The 17,870-nt window shown below is 62.3% G+C and overlaps 1 protein-coding gene across 2 annotated transcripts; it reads left to right on the top strand.

Moving 5' to 3' along the window:
• Window positions 1-753: 753 nt before the first annotated feature.
• On the top strand, window positions 754-14,836 carry RFLNA (refilin A). 2 transcript variants are annotated; one of them, XM_045073546.1, is made up of 4 exons: window positions 754-777; window positions 1,094-1,276; window positions 11,632-11,741; window positions 13,345-14,836. In XM_045073546.1, exons 2-4 carry the CDS (start codon window positions 1,097-1,099, stop codon window positions 13,673-13,675), a joined length of 621 nt encoding a protein of 206 aa, XP_044929481.1. In that variant the 5' UTR covers window positions 754-777; window positions 1,094-1,096; the 3' UTR covers window positions 13,676-14,836. The 2 variants fall into 2 exon arrangements, with proteins under 2 accessions (XP_044929481.1, XP_004753138.1); XM_004753081.2 differs by lacking the exon at window positions 754-777 and having other exon boundaries at window positions 965-1,276.
• The last annotated feature ends 3,034 nt before the right edge of the window (window positions 14,837-17,870 follow it).

The following is a 17,870-nucleotide window of genomic DNA, read 5'->3' as shown; positions in this document are numbered from 1 at the left end:
CTCCCACTCCTGCCCGTTTCAAAGCAACCTGTGGGCCCCCTGGGTGCCGGGGAGCCGCCTGGGGGCGTCTAGGGGAGTGGGTGGGTAGATGGGAACACGGAAGCAAAGAGATGCTTCTCCGGCACCTGCAGAAGAGGCGGCAAGTGCCCTTCTCCCTTGGGAGGAAGGAAAAGACAGGGGACCGGGCTGCTCGCGAATGAGGAAGAACGTGTTGGGAGGCAATGAGGAACCGGACGGACGCAGACAGCCTTCCTGGAAGGGGTTCTTCTCTCCCCTACTTGCCCGCAGCCCCATTTCCACCCCAGGCTTTCTACCCCGATGGCCAGATAATCAGATGGCGGAGCCCCGGGCACGCCGCGCCTAAACGAAGGGTGTGCGCTCTGTTTGGAGAGGGCAGGAGCCGCGGGGGGCACTCTGGCACCTCAGTTTCCCTTCCCTGCTAAGTCCCAGATCTTCTGAAACAGAGGTTTCTAAAGATTGCTGCATCGCGGCTTCAGCGAGTTGGAGAAAACTTGGGTGGCCACAGCCAACATTACTACCGCCAGCACTCGGGGTACCCCGGGGAACCCCCAAGCACCGGGGTGTGTCGGGGGCGCACGGAAAGCCGCTAGCCCGGCCGGGCGGCGGTGCCGTCCCTGGGCGCGGCGGCGGGAGGGCGGGCGGAGGCCGGGCCGGGGCGGGTGCCCACCGCGCAGGCCGGGCGGGGTGGGCCGGGGGAGGAGGAGGAGGAGGAGGAGGAGGAGGAGGCGCCTAGAAAAGGAGGCGCGGGCCGGGAAGGTGCGGAGAGGCCCGGCGGCGGAGCGCGGAGGCGAGGCCGGGCGGGCGGGCGCGCGGCGGGGCGGGCGGGGGCGCAGGCGGCGGCGGCGCGCACGGAGCGGCCGGGCGCGGGGGAGCCGGGGGGCCGGGGCGCGGGGGTTGGGGGGGGGGCGCCGGGCCAGACGCGCCGCCGCTCGGCTCTGCCCGCGGGTCCCGGGCGCGCAGCCCTCGGCCCGCCGCCCGGCCCGGGCCCCGGAGCGCGGTGGAGGAGCCCCCCGAGGAGCCGGGGGCCCGCGCCCCGCGCCCCCCAGACATGGTGGGCCACCTGCATCTGCAGGGCATGGAGGAGAGCCTCAAGGAGAAGAGCCGGGAGGGCTTGCTGGACAGCCCCGACTCCGGGCTGCCCCCCAGCCCCAGCCCCAGCCCGCCCTTCTACTCGCTGGCGCCCGGCATCCTCGACGCCCGCGCGGGGGGCGCCGGCGCCTCCTCGGAGCCCCCGGGACCCGGCGAGGCCAGAGCGGTAAGCGCGCGCCTTCGCGCACAACCCGGTCGGGGTCGGCGAGGGGCGACGGGCCGCTCTCACCGCGCCCCCACACGCGGAGCCTCGGAAGCCAGGACGGGGTCCCCCCACCCCGCACCCCTGGCTCCAGACCAGAAGGGGTCCCGGCGACAGCGGAGCTCCGCGGGTGGGTCGGGGACTCGGAGGTGGAGGGGGTCCGGCCTGACCCCGGGACCGGGAGGCGTCTCCCCAGCCGTGGGCCTCTCTGCGGGGTGATCGTCTTGCTGTCAGCTCTGGAGGGCTGGGGGGGTGAGGGAACACGTCCAGAATCCCCAGGGAAGTAGGCTCCGGCTCGGTGGGCTTGAACCCCAGGCACCGTGTGCTGCAGATCTTAGCCAGGTCCCTTCTGCTCCTGACTCAGGTCCCTGTGTACTGTCCCCAGTGCTGCCAGAGTGAAAGCCCCCCCCCCTTTTTTTTTTAAACCAAACCCAGACACTAACCCTTCCTTCTCTGGTTGTTGAGGGGTGTTGACGTGGAGCTGAGGCAGGCCTGGGGGAGGCCCGAACCCCAGGGCAGGAGACTCGAGTGCTCTCTTCCCCCTGGACTTAGTGTGGGGCCTCCAGGTGGATTTGGGTAGGCACCCAGCCTGGCAGCTGAGCCAGGGTGGCCCCTGGCCCAGAGCGGGGTGCAAAGTGGGCGGAACCCAGCACCTTCGCCACTTGAGAAATGACAAAATGAAATCGGGAAGTCGCTTAGGATCCCAGTGGCATTTCTCCCATCCCTGCCTGCTCTCCGCACGCCTTACATCTTGCCTGCCAAGTGTATGTGCTGGCTCAGCTCCAGCCCGGCTCCACTTTCCTGGGGCCCCCCGTGATGCTCGCCCGGCACCTCGCAAGGCACAAAATGCCTCCCCCCGGCCCAGCTGAAAATCCTCCCGGACAGCAGGAAGGAACGCTGGCCTTGCCTCAAGCCTCATGACATGAATTGCCCTTGTGCCTCCCTTGCTGCCTAGTCTGGTGAGTCCCAAACTTGACCCGGCATTGGCATCTCTCAGAGATGTCTTTGAACAATACCCAGGCCGACCTCCTGGGATCCCTGCCTGTTTCCTTGGTAGAGACTGTGCCCCGAGCGCCAGGATTTTATAAAACCTTTGCAGATGATGCTGGTGGGCAGCTCAGTTTGGGAGCTGAAATCCCGGACCGAAATCACGTGGCGAATTTGAGCGTTGGGCTGGGGGAGGGGGTAGGGGGAGGGGGCATTGAGGACTCGCAGGGGTGACACAGGCTGTTTGCAGGAAAATCGATCCTGCGGTATGAACCTGCCAGCTTTCCTGCATGAGGGGCTTGTACTCGGCTGGACTGCTTGGAGGGTGTTTGGGCTCACGCGCACTGGGGGTTAATCTGGTGTCCAAGAGGACAGGACTTAGAAAGGGACAGGGAGCATGCTACCCCTTTATTTTTTTGGATGACCTAGAGTCTTCCTTAAAGAGGGTTTTCTAGAAGCTTTCTCTGGCAGCCAGGACAGCCAGGGGCAGTCATAAGGACCGTGCGCCTGGCTTCCTTGTCTTGGCTGTTCTGGTTGATTTTATTTTATTTTTCCCCTTCCTTGTTAAACTAGCTGCCAGGTATGGAACAGCACTCTCCCTGATCTTTTAATTCGGCTTGAAGGCAAAACCTGGGGCTATTTCTGCACAGGTAGTGCCCTCAGCTTTTAGATAGCCCTTCCCCCAAGCCAGAAACTCTCCTAACCCTTTGACGAGCTACACATTGGCTTGTTTGCTTTCCACAAATAGCCCAATGAAGTAAGCAGCCTCATTACCCCATTTTCCAGAGGGCCAGACTGAGGCAGGGGTTAGCAACTTACCCAAGGTTGTTGGTAAGTTGCCTTGCTGGGATGGAACCCAGGGAATCTGGATCTGAAATCCTTTTTTTTTTTTTTTTTTTAAGATTTTATTTATTTATTTGACAGAGATCACAAGTAGGCAGAGGCAGGCAGAGAGAGAGAGAGAGAGAGGGAAGCAGACTCCCTGCCTGATGCAGGGCTCGATCCCAGGACCCTGAGATCATGACCTGAGCCAAAGGCAGAGGCTTAACCCACTGAGCCACCCGGACACCCCTGGATCTGGAATCTTTACACTTAAACCTTCTGTTACCCTACTTTTCACTCTTTAGCTTATTAACGACCTTGTGGGGCTTTCTTCTTATTTTTTTTTTTAAGTCAAAAAACAAAATGCCTGGGGACGTATGAAGTTTTGAGATGCTGCTTTTAATAAAAAGAGAGGAAGTGGTTACCCGGGCAACCTCTTCTCAGCCCCAAGCACCTGCCGCTGGGGCCCCGCCCCCCTAACCCACAGGGCACCCCACTGCCTGGTGAACCCCCGCTGTTTAACAACACCTTTCTCTAAACAGCACCCTTCTCGCTGCTGACTCACAGAGAACGCTTTCCAGGCGCAGACGTAGGCAGGTTCCCTGCCCATCTTGCATGGCTCTGGGGACACGGACGGAAACCCGTCCCGCATCTTGGACCTGATGGTTTCAAACGCCCAAGCAGAGAGAGGCTGGTGGCACGCGGGGCCCGGTTTCTTCTGGCGTCCCCTCGGTGCCGTGCGCCGGACCGTACGGGTCTGGGTGTGTGCCTGGTCTGCACGGGCTGTTCTGACCCTCGGTTCCCAGCGCTGCTGCCACAGCCAGGGCCATGAGCAGTGAGTGCCGTCCCCAGTCCTGAGCTGGTGTGGTCCTCCCCAGCTTGTCACTCTCTGTATGCTGGACACAAATGTCACTCATTGCATCACAGAGGTCCCGTTCCCCAGCCCATGCTTTGTGTTAGAGGCTCAGTCCCCGTCTGCACGGTGCCCCGTTGGCGCTGGGTATCTGGCTGACTGTGAGAGGACCCCCCTCCACCCAAGCCGCAGAGGCCCTGGGGGGCCAGGCTGGGTGCACTCTCTGGAGCAAAGAGAGTCCTGTTCCCTGATTCCCGAATCGGAGGACCAGGTGGGAGCCCGTCATTCGTCCCAGCAGCGGTTACTAAGGGCCGGCTGTGCACTGTGTACTCTCAGGGCCCGGGGGCCCAGGAGCACTGGGCCGTCATGGAACTGGTGTTCTAGTGAGAGACACAGTCACCAAATTAAGTGGAACACCATACCGGGTGTCTTGATAAGCGTTCTCAAAAGACTGGCTTGGGGCACTTGGGGCGCTTATTGGTTAAGGGTCTGCCTTCAGCTCAGGTCATGGTCCTGGGGTCTTGGGATCCAGCCCCACGTCAGGCTCCCTGGTCAGCAAAGAGTCTGCTTCTCTCTCTGCACCCCCTCCACCCCAGCTTGTGTTCCCTCAATAAATAAATAAATAGATAAATAAATAAAATCTTTTAAAAAGTAATTAAAAGGCTGGGTAAGGGTAGAATGCCATAGCCAGGGCGGTCAGGAAAGTGGTGATCAACAGAAACCAAAGCAGATGGTTCCAGGGTGGAAGTGTGGTAAAAGTCCAAGAGGGTGGGAAGTGCAAAGGTCCTGAGGTGGGAGCAGGATAGCTGTGCTTGGGGAGCAAGGTGGAGGCTGGCCGAGGCCTGAGCAGGGACTTGGGGGCCAAGCTGAGGCCAGAAAGTAAAATTCCATTGGTCTTTTAAACACGTACTTGGGACTATTTTATTTTTTTCTTTCAAAGGGCATCTTGAGCCCCCACAGCCCCTCAAGCTAGAGACCTGAGTCAGGCTTGACCAAGAGAGATGCCATGAGGAATGAGGTCTGTGTGGGACCGGCCCCCTGTGGGCGCCCTGCTTCCCTGCAGGACAGAGGGACAGCTAGGGCTGCCTTGGGCCAGGAGGGCTCACCTCTCAGCTGTGCTCATTCCGCAAATGCGTGAGCCAGGCCAGGCGCGGGATGCAGAGTGAGTGAGACACACGCCATCTGTCCGAGCCATCCGCTGACTGCTGGGGCCGGGACTGCCCGCTCGAGATCGAGCACAGCCCTGATGTGCTCCCTCTTGCCTCCTGGGCCTGCCCTGCTGAGCTGTGGGGACAGAGGGATGCTGTGGGCCGAGGGACAGGCCTGTGAGGGTGAGCGGTGTGTGCAGCAGAGACCACTAACTCCGGGCAGGTCCGGGACCTAGCCCTGCCCCGTCTTATGTCCTCAGGGAGGCCACCAACAGCATCTGGGGTCTCAGGCTGTGCTCTCTGGGCACGTGTTTGAGAGAACAGCCACCGCTGGGGGGCGGGACATGTGGACAGATCTGGAGGCTGGGGCAGGGGAGGGACTCAGCTCACTGTCGTGGTGGCCGGGGGTGACTCAGGGAGACGGGGCTCTCTTGCCCTGGCCTCCATCCATAGCCAGCGGCCTGGGCTCCTTCCCGCATGGCTGCTGACAACCGTCTGGGCTCCCGGGACTGTTTTCTTTCTCTCTCTCTCTCTCTTTTTAAAAGATTTTATTTATTTATTTGAGAGAGAGAGAATGAGAGAGAGCAGGAGAGGGGAGAAGGTCAGAGGGAGAAGCCGACTCCCCATGGAGCTGGGAGCCCGATGTGGGACTAGAACCTGGGACTCCGGGATCTTGATCTGAGCCAAAGACAGTCACTGAACCAACTGGGCCCCCCAGGCGCCCCTCGGGACTGTTTCTTTGTTGAATAGAGCGGCACACGGGAGAATTTCCCTAAGGATGAGGTGCTGCTTCCCTGGACCCGGATTCTAGGAGGAGCATGTGGCAGGCGTGGGGAGACCCCGTGGAGGGAGCGAGAGCTCTGTGCGCCATCCTAGGGAATGCCCCAGGGCTGCCCAGCCCTTTGAGAATACCCATGGTCACGGCCACCTCCTGGGCGCTGGGCCGTCCCCGCTCCCCCTCCCTGCCAGAAGTCCTGGATTTTCTCCGTTCGGCTTCTGGACTGTGAGGGTGACACCAAGGGTCCCAGAGGGAGGTGGGATTTCGGGACTTAGAGCCCGGAGCTGGGAAGGAAGGACAGACAGTTGGACAGAGGAATGAATGCATGCACAGGTGGACAGATGGGTAGATGGACGGATGGATACTTATGAGTGGACAAATGGATGGCTGGACGGATGGACAGGTGGATGGATGAACGGACAGACAGACTAAGGAGACAGCGGTCAGTCCCCACGGCCCCCTGGCAGGCTTTTCGGTGTGTCCCTGACTAGTAGAGGTGTGTAAGCAAGCTCAGGGGGCAGAGAGCCAGGTGCGGCAGGCCAAGGGGGGCGGAGCCCGTTTGCAGGAAGGGGGGCTGGGAGGCGGGAAGGAACCAGAGGCACCGGCGCCTCCACTCAGCCTTTGTCTGCTTAACCCTGGATGAGTCGGCCTCCAGCAAAGCCCCACAAGTCGTGGTGGTGGGCTCACCTGTCTGAGAACTCTAGCTGTGGCTTTCGCACAGAAAGGGAACAAACTGGCCGCCTCCTTCCAGGGGCTCTGGGGAGGAGGGAGCGAGCAGGAGCCACCTTCCTGGGAAGACTGGCCTTCAGGGGCCGGCACAACCTGGCAGGTGCCCGCCCGAGCTCGCCGGGGCTGTGCAGCCAAGTCACCAACGGGGGGGGGGGGCGCTTAGAGTGATACACATTCCTTCTCTCAGTTCTGGAGCCAAGAGTCTGAAATCAAGGCGTCAGCTGGGCCACGCTCCCTCCAAAGGCTCTGGGGGGGGGGGGGGCAGGGAGTGGGAGTCCATCCTGTGTGTCCGCTCCAGCTTCTGGTGGTGGCTCGCAGTCCTTGTCCCCTCTCTGCCCCGTCCTTGTGTGGCCGTCCGCCCTGCGTGTGTCCCACAGGTCCCCTGCTGACAAGGGCACCAGTCCTCGGATTCGGGGACTTAGGGCCCAGCCTTATCCAGTAGGACCTCATATTTGCAGAGACCTTATTTCCAAATAGGTCACATCCTTTGTGGTGGTCACAGGCCAGTCTGCCACCCGCTGTCCCGCTGGCTTGGGTCCGTCTGGCCGCCTGTCACAGGGAGCAGCTGGTCTTCGAGCCCTGCCTGCAAGCCGATGTTGGTGTTTGCTTAGTTCTCCTGTTCTGAGGGTCAGACCTCAGGCCTGTGGTGTGTGTGCTGGGTCCCGGATGGTTTATGGCTTTCCAGGGGGTGAGCTGCTCCATGCACGGTCTCCGGGGCTCCCCCAGCCAGGCCCGTACAGCCCCACAGAGGTGCCGTGTTGGGGGAGGGCAGTGAGCCTAAGGAACCCCCTCCTCACCACGCTAGGATTTGTCGCATGGCGCCAGGCCCTAAAGAAGAGTGGGAACTCTGGAATGTGTCTTCCTTGGGTCACTTTCCTCATGGGTGAAAGTCACGGTCAACAGATCCCAAATGCCCAGCGGAGATAATCCAATATAATTCAGAGAGCGGGAAAAGCCATCGCCGGCTGCCTGAGGTCAGTGACCTGGAGAGAGGGTCGTTCTAGCCATTGCAGTGCTCCCACATGTCAGTGGAGGGGGCAGGGGGTCTCCAGCGGCCTGGCTCTCCCCAGGAGCAGCAGGGAGCTCTGGACCCTGCTCCTGTCACACCCCCTCCGTGGAGGGAGCTCCCCGATGGATGGGAGAGCTCACGGCCACCATGCGTCCCCCCGGGTTGGGCACAGACACGGCTGGGCTGTCCCTCGGCGTCCCTGGGAGCCAGGGCGGGACCCATGGCGGGCTGGGCTGTCACCGCACGGCACGGAGCTCTCACCACGGAGCCCTTATCTTCCTTGGCCGTCCTGTGGGCCGTGCCAGTCTGGCCGCCGGGAGTGGGGGGCTCCAAAACCCCCCTGTGTTTGTAGGCCCCGGGGTAGGCCTCAAATGGCACGGCCTTATTTTTGCAGGTCACTCGAGCGGCTCCTGGTGGGTTCTCTTTAGGACGGAACCAGAATCTGGGCCTGGGGGGGCGGCGGGGGTGATATCTGGGGGGTGGGTGAGGCCGGCGGGCTGTCTGGGGACACTGTCTGCCCCAGGGGGGCCCTGGGCTGACGGAGCAGGTGCAGCGGCAGGGGGCCCCCTGGACGTGCGAGCCCCCGCCGGGCCGGCCCCTGCCTGGTGACTCCCATGAGAATGTGACCCGGTCTTGGAGGAGTGTCTGTTCCAGGGCGGCTGGAAAGTCCTTCCAGGGCCAGTGGTGTGCTTTCTTGGCCGTGAGAGGCACGTCCCAGGCCCACTCTCCAGGCTGGCTGCGTTCCGCGGGGCTGGCACTGCCATTTTGATGTTAAAATAACCCCGGAACAGTCCAGAAAGACTCCGCTCTGAGCTTCCGGACGGGCCAGTGGCTGCCAGGGGGAGGCCGAGTGCCGCGCGGCCACCGCCGCCTTCCCCGGCGCCTGTCCCCGGCGCCTGTCCCCGGAGCCCCGCACGGCTGTCCTGGGCCCTTGGCGGTGACTTCCGGAGCTGTCTCGCCACCCTGGCCCGCTGGATGCCAGCCTGCGTCTGGGTTTTCGCTGGCTTCTCCTATCTCTTGCACAGCCCTTCCAGTTTGGGTAGATTTTAGATGTTTTTCCACAGGGGCCCTTTGGAAAACGGTGCCCAGAGCTCGGGCTTCCCAGCCCAGCCTGTGAAGTGAGTCTTGTCTCCTTTCCTGGCAGCCGGTCAGGGAGCGAGATCCGGCCGGAATCGGGCTGCTCCCACGGGGCTCACGGGGAGGTACCAGAAGGTCTGGAGTCTCTTTATCCTGGGCCGGCCCCAGGGGGATGGCGCTGCTCATCTCGGCCACAGCACGGAAACCTCTGCCGCCTCAAAGCTGTCCTCCGTGATCCCCAGCTCGGGCGTTACTTTTCGGGAGCGGTGGGGACAGCACATTCGTGTGATGAAAACCAGCGTCCTCCTCCTCCAAGCCTCGTATCCTTTCTCCCTGGGGCTCTTGGCTCTTGTTCTGGGGACCCCGTGGTCCGCTGGGGAGGGGCTGCGGCCGATCCTGTCCACAGGCTGACCCCAGGCAGCCTGGGGCCGGGCGTCTCTGCACCGGAGACCTCTCGTCGCTCAACAGCGCAGGCGCCGTGAGGTGCCCAGGCCTGGGAGACGCAGCCCATCGGGTCTTGAACCTTAGGGAGCTCCTGGTCAGGGGGTGACAGGCACACAAAGGGGTCCCAACACCGGACCAGGTGAGAAGGAACCAGAAGGACATTCCTGGTGCAGGAAGCAGCATGAGCCGGGGCACAGGGGCAATGCAGTGTGGCCCACGGGGTGAGGGAGGCGCGGACAGAGGCCAGTCCCACGTGTGCAAGAGGCCGTTGAGAAGTGCGAGTGGGGGCAGGGACTCTGGAGCCAGACCCCAGGGTTCGAATCCTAGTTCTGCCTCTTCCTAGCTGTGTGACCTCAAGCAAACTACTTGGTCGTTCTGGGCCTCTTTGCCAGCATCTATAAAATGGGCGTGCGGATAGCAGCTCTCGTCTGGTTGAACGAGTGAATGCATGGACCGTGCCCAGGGCAGTGCCGGTGCCGTTAGGGCTCCAAAAGCATGGGCTGCTGGGATATGTCCTCATCCCGGTGAGGACCAGGAGGCCCGGGGTGGGGAGGGAACAGGTAGAGGACATCTCCAGTCGATGAAGAGGCAGGTCTGGGTCTGAACGTATGATTCCTAATCTTGTCCAATCTGGGGGGCGGGGGGCCGCCTAGAGGCTGAGCCCGTGACGTGCAGCAGGGGCGGAATTTGCCATTTTTGTTTAGTGGGAATCAGGTCACACTGCAATCGTCCCACGGACCTAGTGGCTTCCGGCCGAGGCAGGGCAGCAGCGTCCCTAGAGCGTGGGGGTTGCAGGCGAGGTGTGGAAAACTTCCCCTAGGTGGTAAGATGTATGAGCGTGATTTACAGGGGACCCCAGACTCCAGGGACAGGACAGTGTTGAAGGAGAAAGCATGGGTCCGTTCCAAAGACGAAGGGTGTTAAGAGTGCAGGTGGCCCGGGGACACCGCAGGACCCACGGAGTGGGCACAACTGGGCGGCCTCTGGGGAGTTTGGCTCCGTCTATCTCTCACCTGGTAGGTTCCAGCAGGTGGAACAGGGCTGGGGGCCAGGGTGCTGTCTGGGGCTGAGGGGACCCCCTCAGGGGAGCCTGATCGGGTGGGGTTCCAGGACACGTGAAAGAGAAGGCCCTGTGACCTGTGAGGCCCGAATTCACACCACTTCACCCTTCGGATCGCATCTCAAGGGCCACTTCCACAGGGAAGCCCTCCTGGATTTCCCGATGGCTGACCCTCCCCCACACCCCACCCCTCCCAGCCCAGTGATCCCAGCCCCCACCACAGCTGGAATGCTAGTCCGCCTGATGAGTGGAGTGGAGTGGAGGACTCAGGCAGCAAGCCCCAGGGAGCGAGGAGACCATCTTCTCTCTTCCCCGGGGCGACCACAGTAGAGCTCCCAGGAGTTCAGCACACAAACTAAAGGAAAGACCCGGAGCGCACCGAGCGCTCGCCGTGGGCACGCGGAGTTAGAGCAGAGACCGGCTGGCGATCCCCGCATGGGACCCCCCTGCTGTGCCGGCACGGGCTAGCTACGCCAGGTGACGCTGTCACAGACATCCCCAGCGGGCAGTGGGGTTGTACGGAAAGCAGAGGTTTCCTTCTGGCTCTCCTCACTCTGTGTTCGTCACGGGTTGACCGTGACGTTGAGACGGGGGCCGTCGGCCTTCCAGGAGAACTGAGGGTCCCTCAGGCTGGCGAGGAGGCCGCCGTGTTGAATGCCACCCCAGAAGGAACGGTTAGCGATCGGGGACTTCACCCTGGGCCCAGAGGTGACCCGTGTCACAGGTGCCGCCACGTGCCCCTCCCCCATTCTGCTCCCCCGTGGGACTGCTGGGAAGTGTGGCTCCCCCCACACGAGTGGAAAGCAGAGAGCAGGCGCTCGCGGCTGGTGGGCTGGTGGTAGTAACGGGCCACACTTGCTACAATGGAGGTAAAACAGTGGGCAGGACTGGGGGCCGGTCTCAGAGGGAGCGGCCTCTGGTCCTCTCCCGGGGCAGATGCCCCCCTTCCTGAGGACGATCATACTGCTGTGTCCCTCCTCCCGATGGATGGGGCGCAGACCCAGGTGGGGGGGTCTGTCCACCCTCAGCCTTGGGCAGCACCAGGCAAGGTCAGGAGCAAAGATGACGCGGTTGCAGCCGCTAGCATGGGGGCAGCTTGGGGGGCCTCCCCGAGAAGGTCCCAGGGCTCTGAGCCTGGCCCCCGGGGCGTGCTGTGGGCCTGGGGTTGCAGGAAGAGGTCGGTACCACAGCCCCACATGGAGGTGTCTGGGAACTAGGGGGCCCTGGTGGGGGGGGCGCTCGAGGGCCCAGGCAGCTGTGCCGGGGTGGTCTTCTTGAGGGACCCCACAGAGCAGGCTTCCAGACCAAGCCCAGGCTCGGAGGATGTGGGGAGGCCCTCGTGGGACCCATGGGGAGCTGGGGCCACAGGGCCGGAGGGCTGTGTAACCCCGTGTCCGTGGCTCTCCCGACAGCCCCCTGCCCTCCCCCTGAATTCCCCAGCGCTTGAGATGAGGCCCCGGATGCTGCCTGTGTTCTTTGGGGAGGGCATCGAGGTGCACCCGGAGTCCACGCACGAGATCCGGTGAGTGAGTGGGGCTGCTGGCCGGGGCGAGGGTGCGCCAGGCGCTGGTCCTGAACCCCCGCAGGGAAGTGTGGTCAGGCTCTGGGCCCAGCAGGCTCCCCGCTCCTGCCCCGGGCACGCCTCTGGTTGCTGCTCCCTGAGGAGGCAAGAGCGTATCCTGGCCAGCGATGAACTGACTGTACGAGGTGCCGACCCGAGGGGACCCTCTGGGTCTCCCTCCCATGCTCCGCGTCTGCACCGGACCATTTCCCCACTGCCCTGCTCCCTGCATCCAGTCAATCTTATTTTAACCCGACCTCCAGAAAGTTTGCACGATGACCAGCACTCACGCAGCTCGTGGAGCTCCCTCCCTCCTCCGGTCCTGCCAGGATGTTCTGGCATCCGTGACCCAACCCCACACATGCAACAGGGGGCCCCTTTTCTGCTCAGGGCTTGCTGCGTGTCACGTGAACACAGACGTGCTCTGTGCTCCCGGGACTGTCGTGTCTCATGTACCTACTGAGGCGTCCTTGACCTCACATGTATCAGGGGCCCTCCCGGGTGTGGGACATCTTAGGTGCCTCTGAACTTCTGGGCTAAGGTGACCCCACCAGGAGATGTCCTGCATTGGGTTGCCCTCCTGGGAGGGCTTCTGGGGGTCAGGATTCCAGAAGGTGGAGTCCAGGGGCCACAGCACCCTTGGGAAGGATCTGTCCACGACAACCCTGGTCAGCCAGGGAGACCCACACCTGCTGCTTCAGCTCTGGACGTGGTCCCAGGAGATGGCTCGGCTGTGCAATTCGCTCTTCCCAAAGAGCCCCCGTTATTTAAATGTGGGCTGAGCTGACCAGCCGGCCCCACGCAGTGCACGAGAGCTGACTGTCGGGCCCTCGGATTCCCTTCCTAAATGGACTGTCTGTGGGGCTGTGATGGCGAGACGGGCACACCCCCCACCCACCCCGGCCAAGCCTTTGCTTACACTTTGCTTTTCTGAGGTCTGGAAGCAGAGCAGCGGGGCACTGAGCTACTTTTGGGGAAACTTCTTTTGATACAATTTCAGACTTACAGGAAAGTGTCAGGGAGGGCTCGAGGAAGCCCTGCGTACCCATTACACAGATTCACTGGTTCATTACGTTTTGTCCCGTCTGCTTGAACATCGGCAGGCTCTCTCCTGTGCAGATGAATCTTTTTTTCTGAACCACTGGAGAGAGGCAAGTGGTGGTATCCTGACGTTTAACCCGTAGTACTCTGGCGCCCTTCCCGAGAGCAGGGACACTCTCTCACGCAGTGACCCCACTGCCCCATCCCCACGGCCCAGATTTCGTCCGCTGTCCCCACAAGGCCTTTCACGGCGGATTTTCAGCCCAACTCGGGATCCACCCTGAGTCACGGGTCACACTGAGAACCACTGCTTTCCTGCCCTGCAAGCGGGCACACTCCCACTGCCCTTTGACCCTGACCTTGACCCAAGGCTCTTCCCTGGGGAAGAGCCCGGGCCGTCCTGTTCAGGGGTGCCCTCCCCACGTTCATGGACTCCCCCCCCCGCAAGACGGCATGGTGAGCAGCGGGCGGCCCCCCTACCCCGTCCTGGGCTCACCCTGCCCCCCGTTTCCGCCCTCCACAGCTGCAACTCGGAGGTCAAGTACGCCTCGGAGAAGCACTTCCGGGACAATGTCTTCTACGCGCCGGTGCCCACGGTCACGGCCTACAGCGAGACGATCGTGGCGGCGCCCAACTGCACGTGGCGCAGCTACCGCAGCCAGCTGACCCTGGAGCCGCGGCCCCGCGCCCTGCGCTTCCGCAGCACCACCATCATCTTCCCCAAGCACGCCAGGAGCACTTTCCGGACCACCCTGCACTGCAGCCTGGGCCGGCCCAGCCGCTGGTTCACGGCCAGCGTGCAGCTCCAGCTGTGCGAGCACCCCCGGCTCCTGGGGCCCGCGGCGGCGCTCTGACGGGGCGAGCCGGCCCCCCCCCCCACCAGCGACCTTGGGGGGTTACCCAAGGATGAACTCCACGGCTCAGCCTGGAGCCGGGGTGCGAGGGAGCTGGGGGAGGCCCGTTCCAGCGCCGTGGACTCCATTAACACGTCTCTTTTATTAGCACGTAAACAGGGGAGGCCGCGCAGGCATGGCCCCCTTAAAGACACAGTGGGGGGTGCCCCCCCCCCAGGGACCCGGCTGGAGAGAGGAAGGTGGGCGTTGGTGGTGCGGCCTTGGCACCCAGAATAGCGTTGGCCGGTAGGGCCGCTGCGGCTCCTTGATACCGGCCACCTGGTCTGTCCGGGGCTGGCGGCCTGACTCTCGGGCCATGTGCGCGGGAAGAGGGGTGCCATCCAGACTCCCACGCTCCTGGGAAGAAATGTCTCCCAAGTGTGCCCTTTACCTGAGCGCTGCGAGGCTAGAGGCCCAGACCGAGCGACCTCTGGTGGCTGTTGAGCCAGGAGGTGAGGCAGAGGCTGTGGAAGCAGGGGCTCCTGTTGGTGGAAGCCGGGGCTCCTGCTGGTCAAGGCCTTGCTAGAGCGGCTCCCGGGTACTATGGCTTCAGGGACGAAGGTTTGGGGCGCAGCCCGCCTAAACAGAGGCCTTTGAGCTCTGTAGCCGGAGCCTCCCCGCCAGGGCAACCCCAGCAGGAGCAGGACTCTCAGCCTGGAGCCTTCCTGCCGGGTGCCAAGGGAGGCCATCGAAGCTCTCCGAACGTCCGCCATCCCCTGAGTGGGGGTCCAGGCTCAGCCGTCGGCTTAAAGAGATCCCATGGGGGTTTCTGCCCGCAGTGATACCACGCAGGCCGCAGGGGGGATGCCAGGACGCACCCGGGGCTGGGGGCCACGGTCCGGTGCCCCCAGTGTGGTCTGGATGGACCTGGTGGGTAGGGGGCTGTCCCGCCACTCTCTTGGTCACCCCTCCCGTGATGGGGGTGGGGCAGAAGGGCTCCCTGGGGCTGGAGCCCCACATTGGGTGGGAGAAGCAAGTCTGAGCTCACATCCAAGAGAGGCCAAGTGCTCGATGTATTTTTATGTATCTACCCAGACGGAGCGTGCTCGCGCCACAGTCTGATTGACAAAGAAATAACTTAAGAACTTGACCAATTATCCTAATAAAATGTGCAAACCCAAAGAGGCTCCCTCTTCTGTCTCTGAGCCCTCAGATCCCATGGGGCGGGGGCCCGTTTTCCTAGGCCCCTGTACTCTGTGGCCACCCCCTTACCTTCCCTCCCAGGCTTAGCTTCGGGGAACACTGCCTCCTCTCAGCCTCTCCTCTGCTCACAGGGAACAGGGAGGCGCTCAGAGAGCTCAGAAACCTGTACCCCGCGCCCTCGACTTCCGTGGGCACGGCTTCACCCAAGAGCTGCTCAATAAATGCTGAGACCCAGGCCCCACCGTGGGACTTGGGTCCAAGGATGGTTCTGAGGGGTCCTGGGAATCTGCCTTTTTTTTCTTTTGGTGTCTGACATCTCAGCCCCGTCCCCTGATAGCCCCCAACCCCCTCCCCGGAGAAGGGCCCCAGCTCCCTCAGCATGGGTCGTCCCAACCCATGTTACAACGTGTCTCTCTCCATCCTGTCCATGGCTTTGGAGGGACCCCTGAGGCCCCAGGTAGCGAGTGCTATTAGGGAGACACTCGGCCGCCGTGGGACACTGTCTTCTAGGAATTGCAAAGTGAGACTGGAATTTGCCCCCTAGGCCTCTGGAGTTGGGGGGCTGAGCAAGTGGGGTGCGTTTGGACATAGAGGGTTTGCGGGGGACGGATCCCTCCTGCGAGGGGGTGGTTCACCAAAGTGTACTGGGCGGGGTCATCTGTGGCCTCCTGATGCTGGGCCCCGAGCCTGCTGGTGTGTAAGACAACAGCAATGGTAAAGCTGTATGAGCTGACTCACGCAGCGCCCCCTGTATGCCCCCGGTGCTCGATGAAGCCCCCCCGTGTGGTTTCACTCCATTCACCTGATGAGACAGGCACTCCTGTATCTCCATTTTATAGAGGAGCAAGGCACAGAGAGGTTAAGTAACTTGCCCAAGGTCACACAGCGAAAGGGAGGCAGGGCCAGGATCTTACCCACTTGGCTACATGTCTTTAAAGGAGAATGCTCTCTAGCCAAGGGGTAGAGGAGTGAAAGGGGCCCGGGGGTGAAAACCAAGAGGGTCAAGGACAGGCTTCCGTCACTGTGAGGAAGACTCCTGGGGCCTCTGCGGGTTGTGTGGACAAGCCTTAGGGACCTGACAACTCAGGCCATTTAGAGATGGGATTCTGTGCAGACACGCGTGCTGGGGATTACATCATTCGTACGTAATCAATCCAGCTGCACAAGCTCCATTTCAACCACGACCTTGATCTCCTACGACGTGGAGGAAGAATGGGCTGGGCTTCTGGACCTGTGCACTTAGGGTGCCGATGAATCCGGCGTCCTTGGAGGTGCTCCTGGGGTCGCCCAAGAAGGAGAGCCTCCAGCTGCGGCTTCCCGGCCCCTGCCTGGGCCCCCCTAGCATGAGTCCTTGCCCTCGGGGGACTGAGACCATGCCTCTCCCTTCTCTTTCCGGGCATCACCTCCGTCTGGGCTCTTCTGGACGGCTCCGGAGAGCACAACAAGTTCGAGTCCCCGACTGCGCCCTGTCTCCAGGGGGCTCCGTGAGGCCCCGCCTGGGAGAGCGAGGGCGGCTGCCCGGAAGGCCCCCAAGTGCACCCTGGTTTTCCTGGGAACCAGAAGACCTGGAGGCCAGGCAGAAGAGATGCCAGTTTCATCTAGATTCTTGGGATTTTCACCCCAAGATGGAGAGACCGGAGCGCAGCTGCCAAGGCCCTTCTACCTCACCCTGGCCTCCAGGTACCCAGGATGCAGCCGCACTAGGAAGCCCCCAAAGGGGCAGGTGTCCAGGCCCAGTCTCTAAGCATCTGCCAGATGGGCACACGCTTTTGTGTCCCAGGCTGTGGGAGGGGAGATTTGGTGCTTGTCGAGCCTCTGCCACAGCTGAGCCCGACCGGGAGCCGTCCTGGGGGCAGGGCTGCCCCCACCCCGGGCAGAAACACTTCACGCGGCCCCAAACCCCCCTGCTGACCCCCTGCTGTGGTCACTCCTGCTGTCTCCAGGTTCACAGCCTCGAATCAAACTCAGCGCCCCACCCCCCCAGCCCACCCAACTCCAGCCAGGTGTCCCCGTCGTCTGGACTCCACGCAGTCCCATCCCCGGCTCCCCAGCGTAGGAGGGAGGAGAGCAGCCAGCAAGGGCTCGGAGCACTTGCTCCATCTTCGGGAAGCCTGGTCCGTGCATCCTCACGGGGACTCCGGGCGGCTGCTGGGGAGAAAGGCTGATGAGGAAGCAGGACCCGGCCGCTGGTCTGTCCCACGGTCGCTGGACCCCCGGGCTCCCTGGAGGACCCACCCGCGTGATGGGCTTCCTTCGCCTTCTCAAGGACAGGATGGCCAGGAAGCCCTCCCCCCACCGGTCTCAGTGGCTTCTCTCTCTATATCCGTCTAACATGCTTGCAAACTAACATCGCCCAATGTCAGAAAACCAGCAAATTACCTTGTTGGGCTCATTTCTTCTCAGAGAACGCTGGGCCCCTACACGGACTTACATGCGGCCACCCTGGCCTCCCAAACGTCCCCGGCTGGGTCTCCCCTCCCACACAGGCTCCCTCCATGCAGCCCATCCTCCCCTCGCCCCCCCCCAAGAGCTACCACCTCCAGGAAGCCACTCTGACTGCTCCAGTCCAGTTATCACAGGGTCTGCGTCCCCCAGCCCCAGGAAGGCTTGTCCTGAGCCAAGCCCGGTGCCTTGGGGAGAAGTCGGTCCCTGCCCTCCCTGTGGGCGGCAGCTCTCCGGGCCGGGTCTCCTTCCACCATGTGTGCCCCAACTGGAGGCCTCCTGGCTAGATGGAGGAACTAGGTTCTCAATGAGGATCAAGCTCTAACCTTGGGCATCACCCCCCGCCCCAACCGCCACCATCCTAAGGGCTGCAGACCACTCCATCAGAAATACTGGGGCTGATTCTCAGATTCTCAAGCCGAATCCTAGACCTACAGATTCATATTCATATTCTCTAAGCGGGGCCCGGGAATGTGGAGTTAGCCAACTTCCCAATGTCCTAAGACACGTGGACCTTTGCCAACAACCGCCCTTCACTTAACAGATCACATGCCCTTCACTTTAGAGACCA

The sequence above is a fragment of the Mustela putorius genome, unplaced genomic scaffold (assembly GCF_011764305.1).
Source record: "Mustela putorius furo isolate JIRA1106 unplaced genomic scaffold, ASM1176430v1.1 tig00537248_pilon_pilon_pilon, whole genome shotgun sequence".
NCBI classification, from domain to species: domain Eukaryota; kingdom Metazoa; phylum Chordata; class Mammalia; order Carnivora; family Mustelidae; genus Mustela; species Mustela putorius.
This window is presented reverse-complemented; position numbering and strand designations above follow the sequence as displayed.

Bases quoted from the DNA above. Each gene is read 5' to 3' on its own strand.
- RFLNA (XM_004753081.2), top strand. From the start codon at position 1,070: ATGGTGGGCCACCTGCATCTGCAGGGCATGGAGGAGAGCCTCAAGGAG. The intron at 1,277-11,631 runs GTAAGCGCGCGC...CTCTCCCGACAG, and splicing joins GACCCGGCGAGGCCAGAGCG to CCCCCTGCCCTCCCCCTGAA. The intron at 11,742-13,344 runs GTGAGTGAGTGG...CGCCCTCCACAG, and splicing joins GAGTCCACGCACGAGATCCG to CTGCAACTCGGAGGTCAAGT.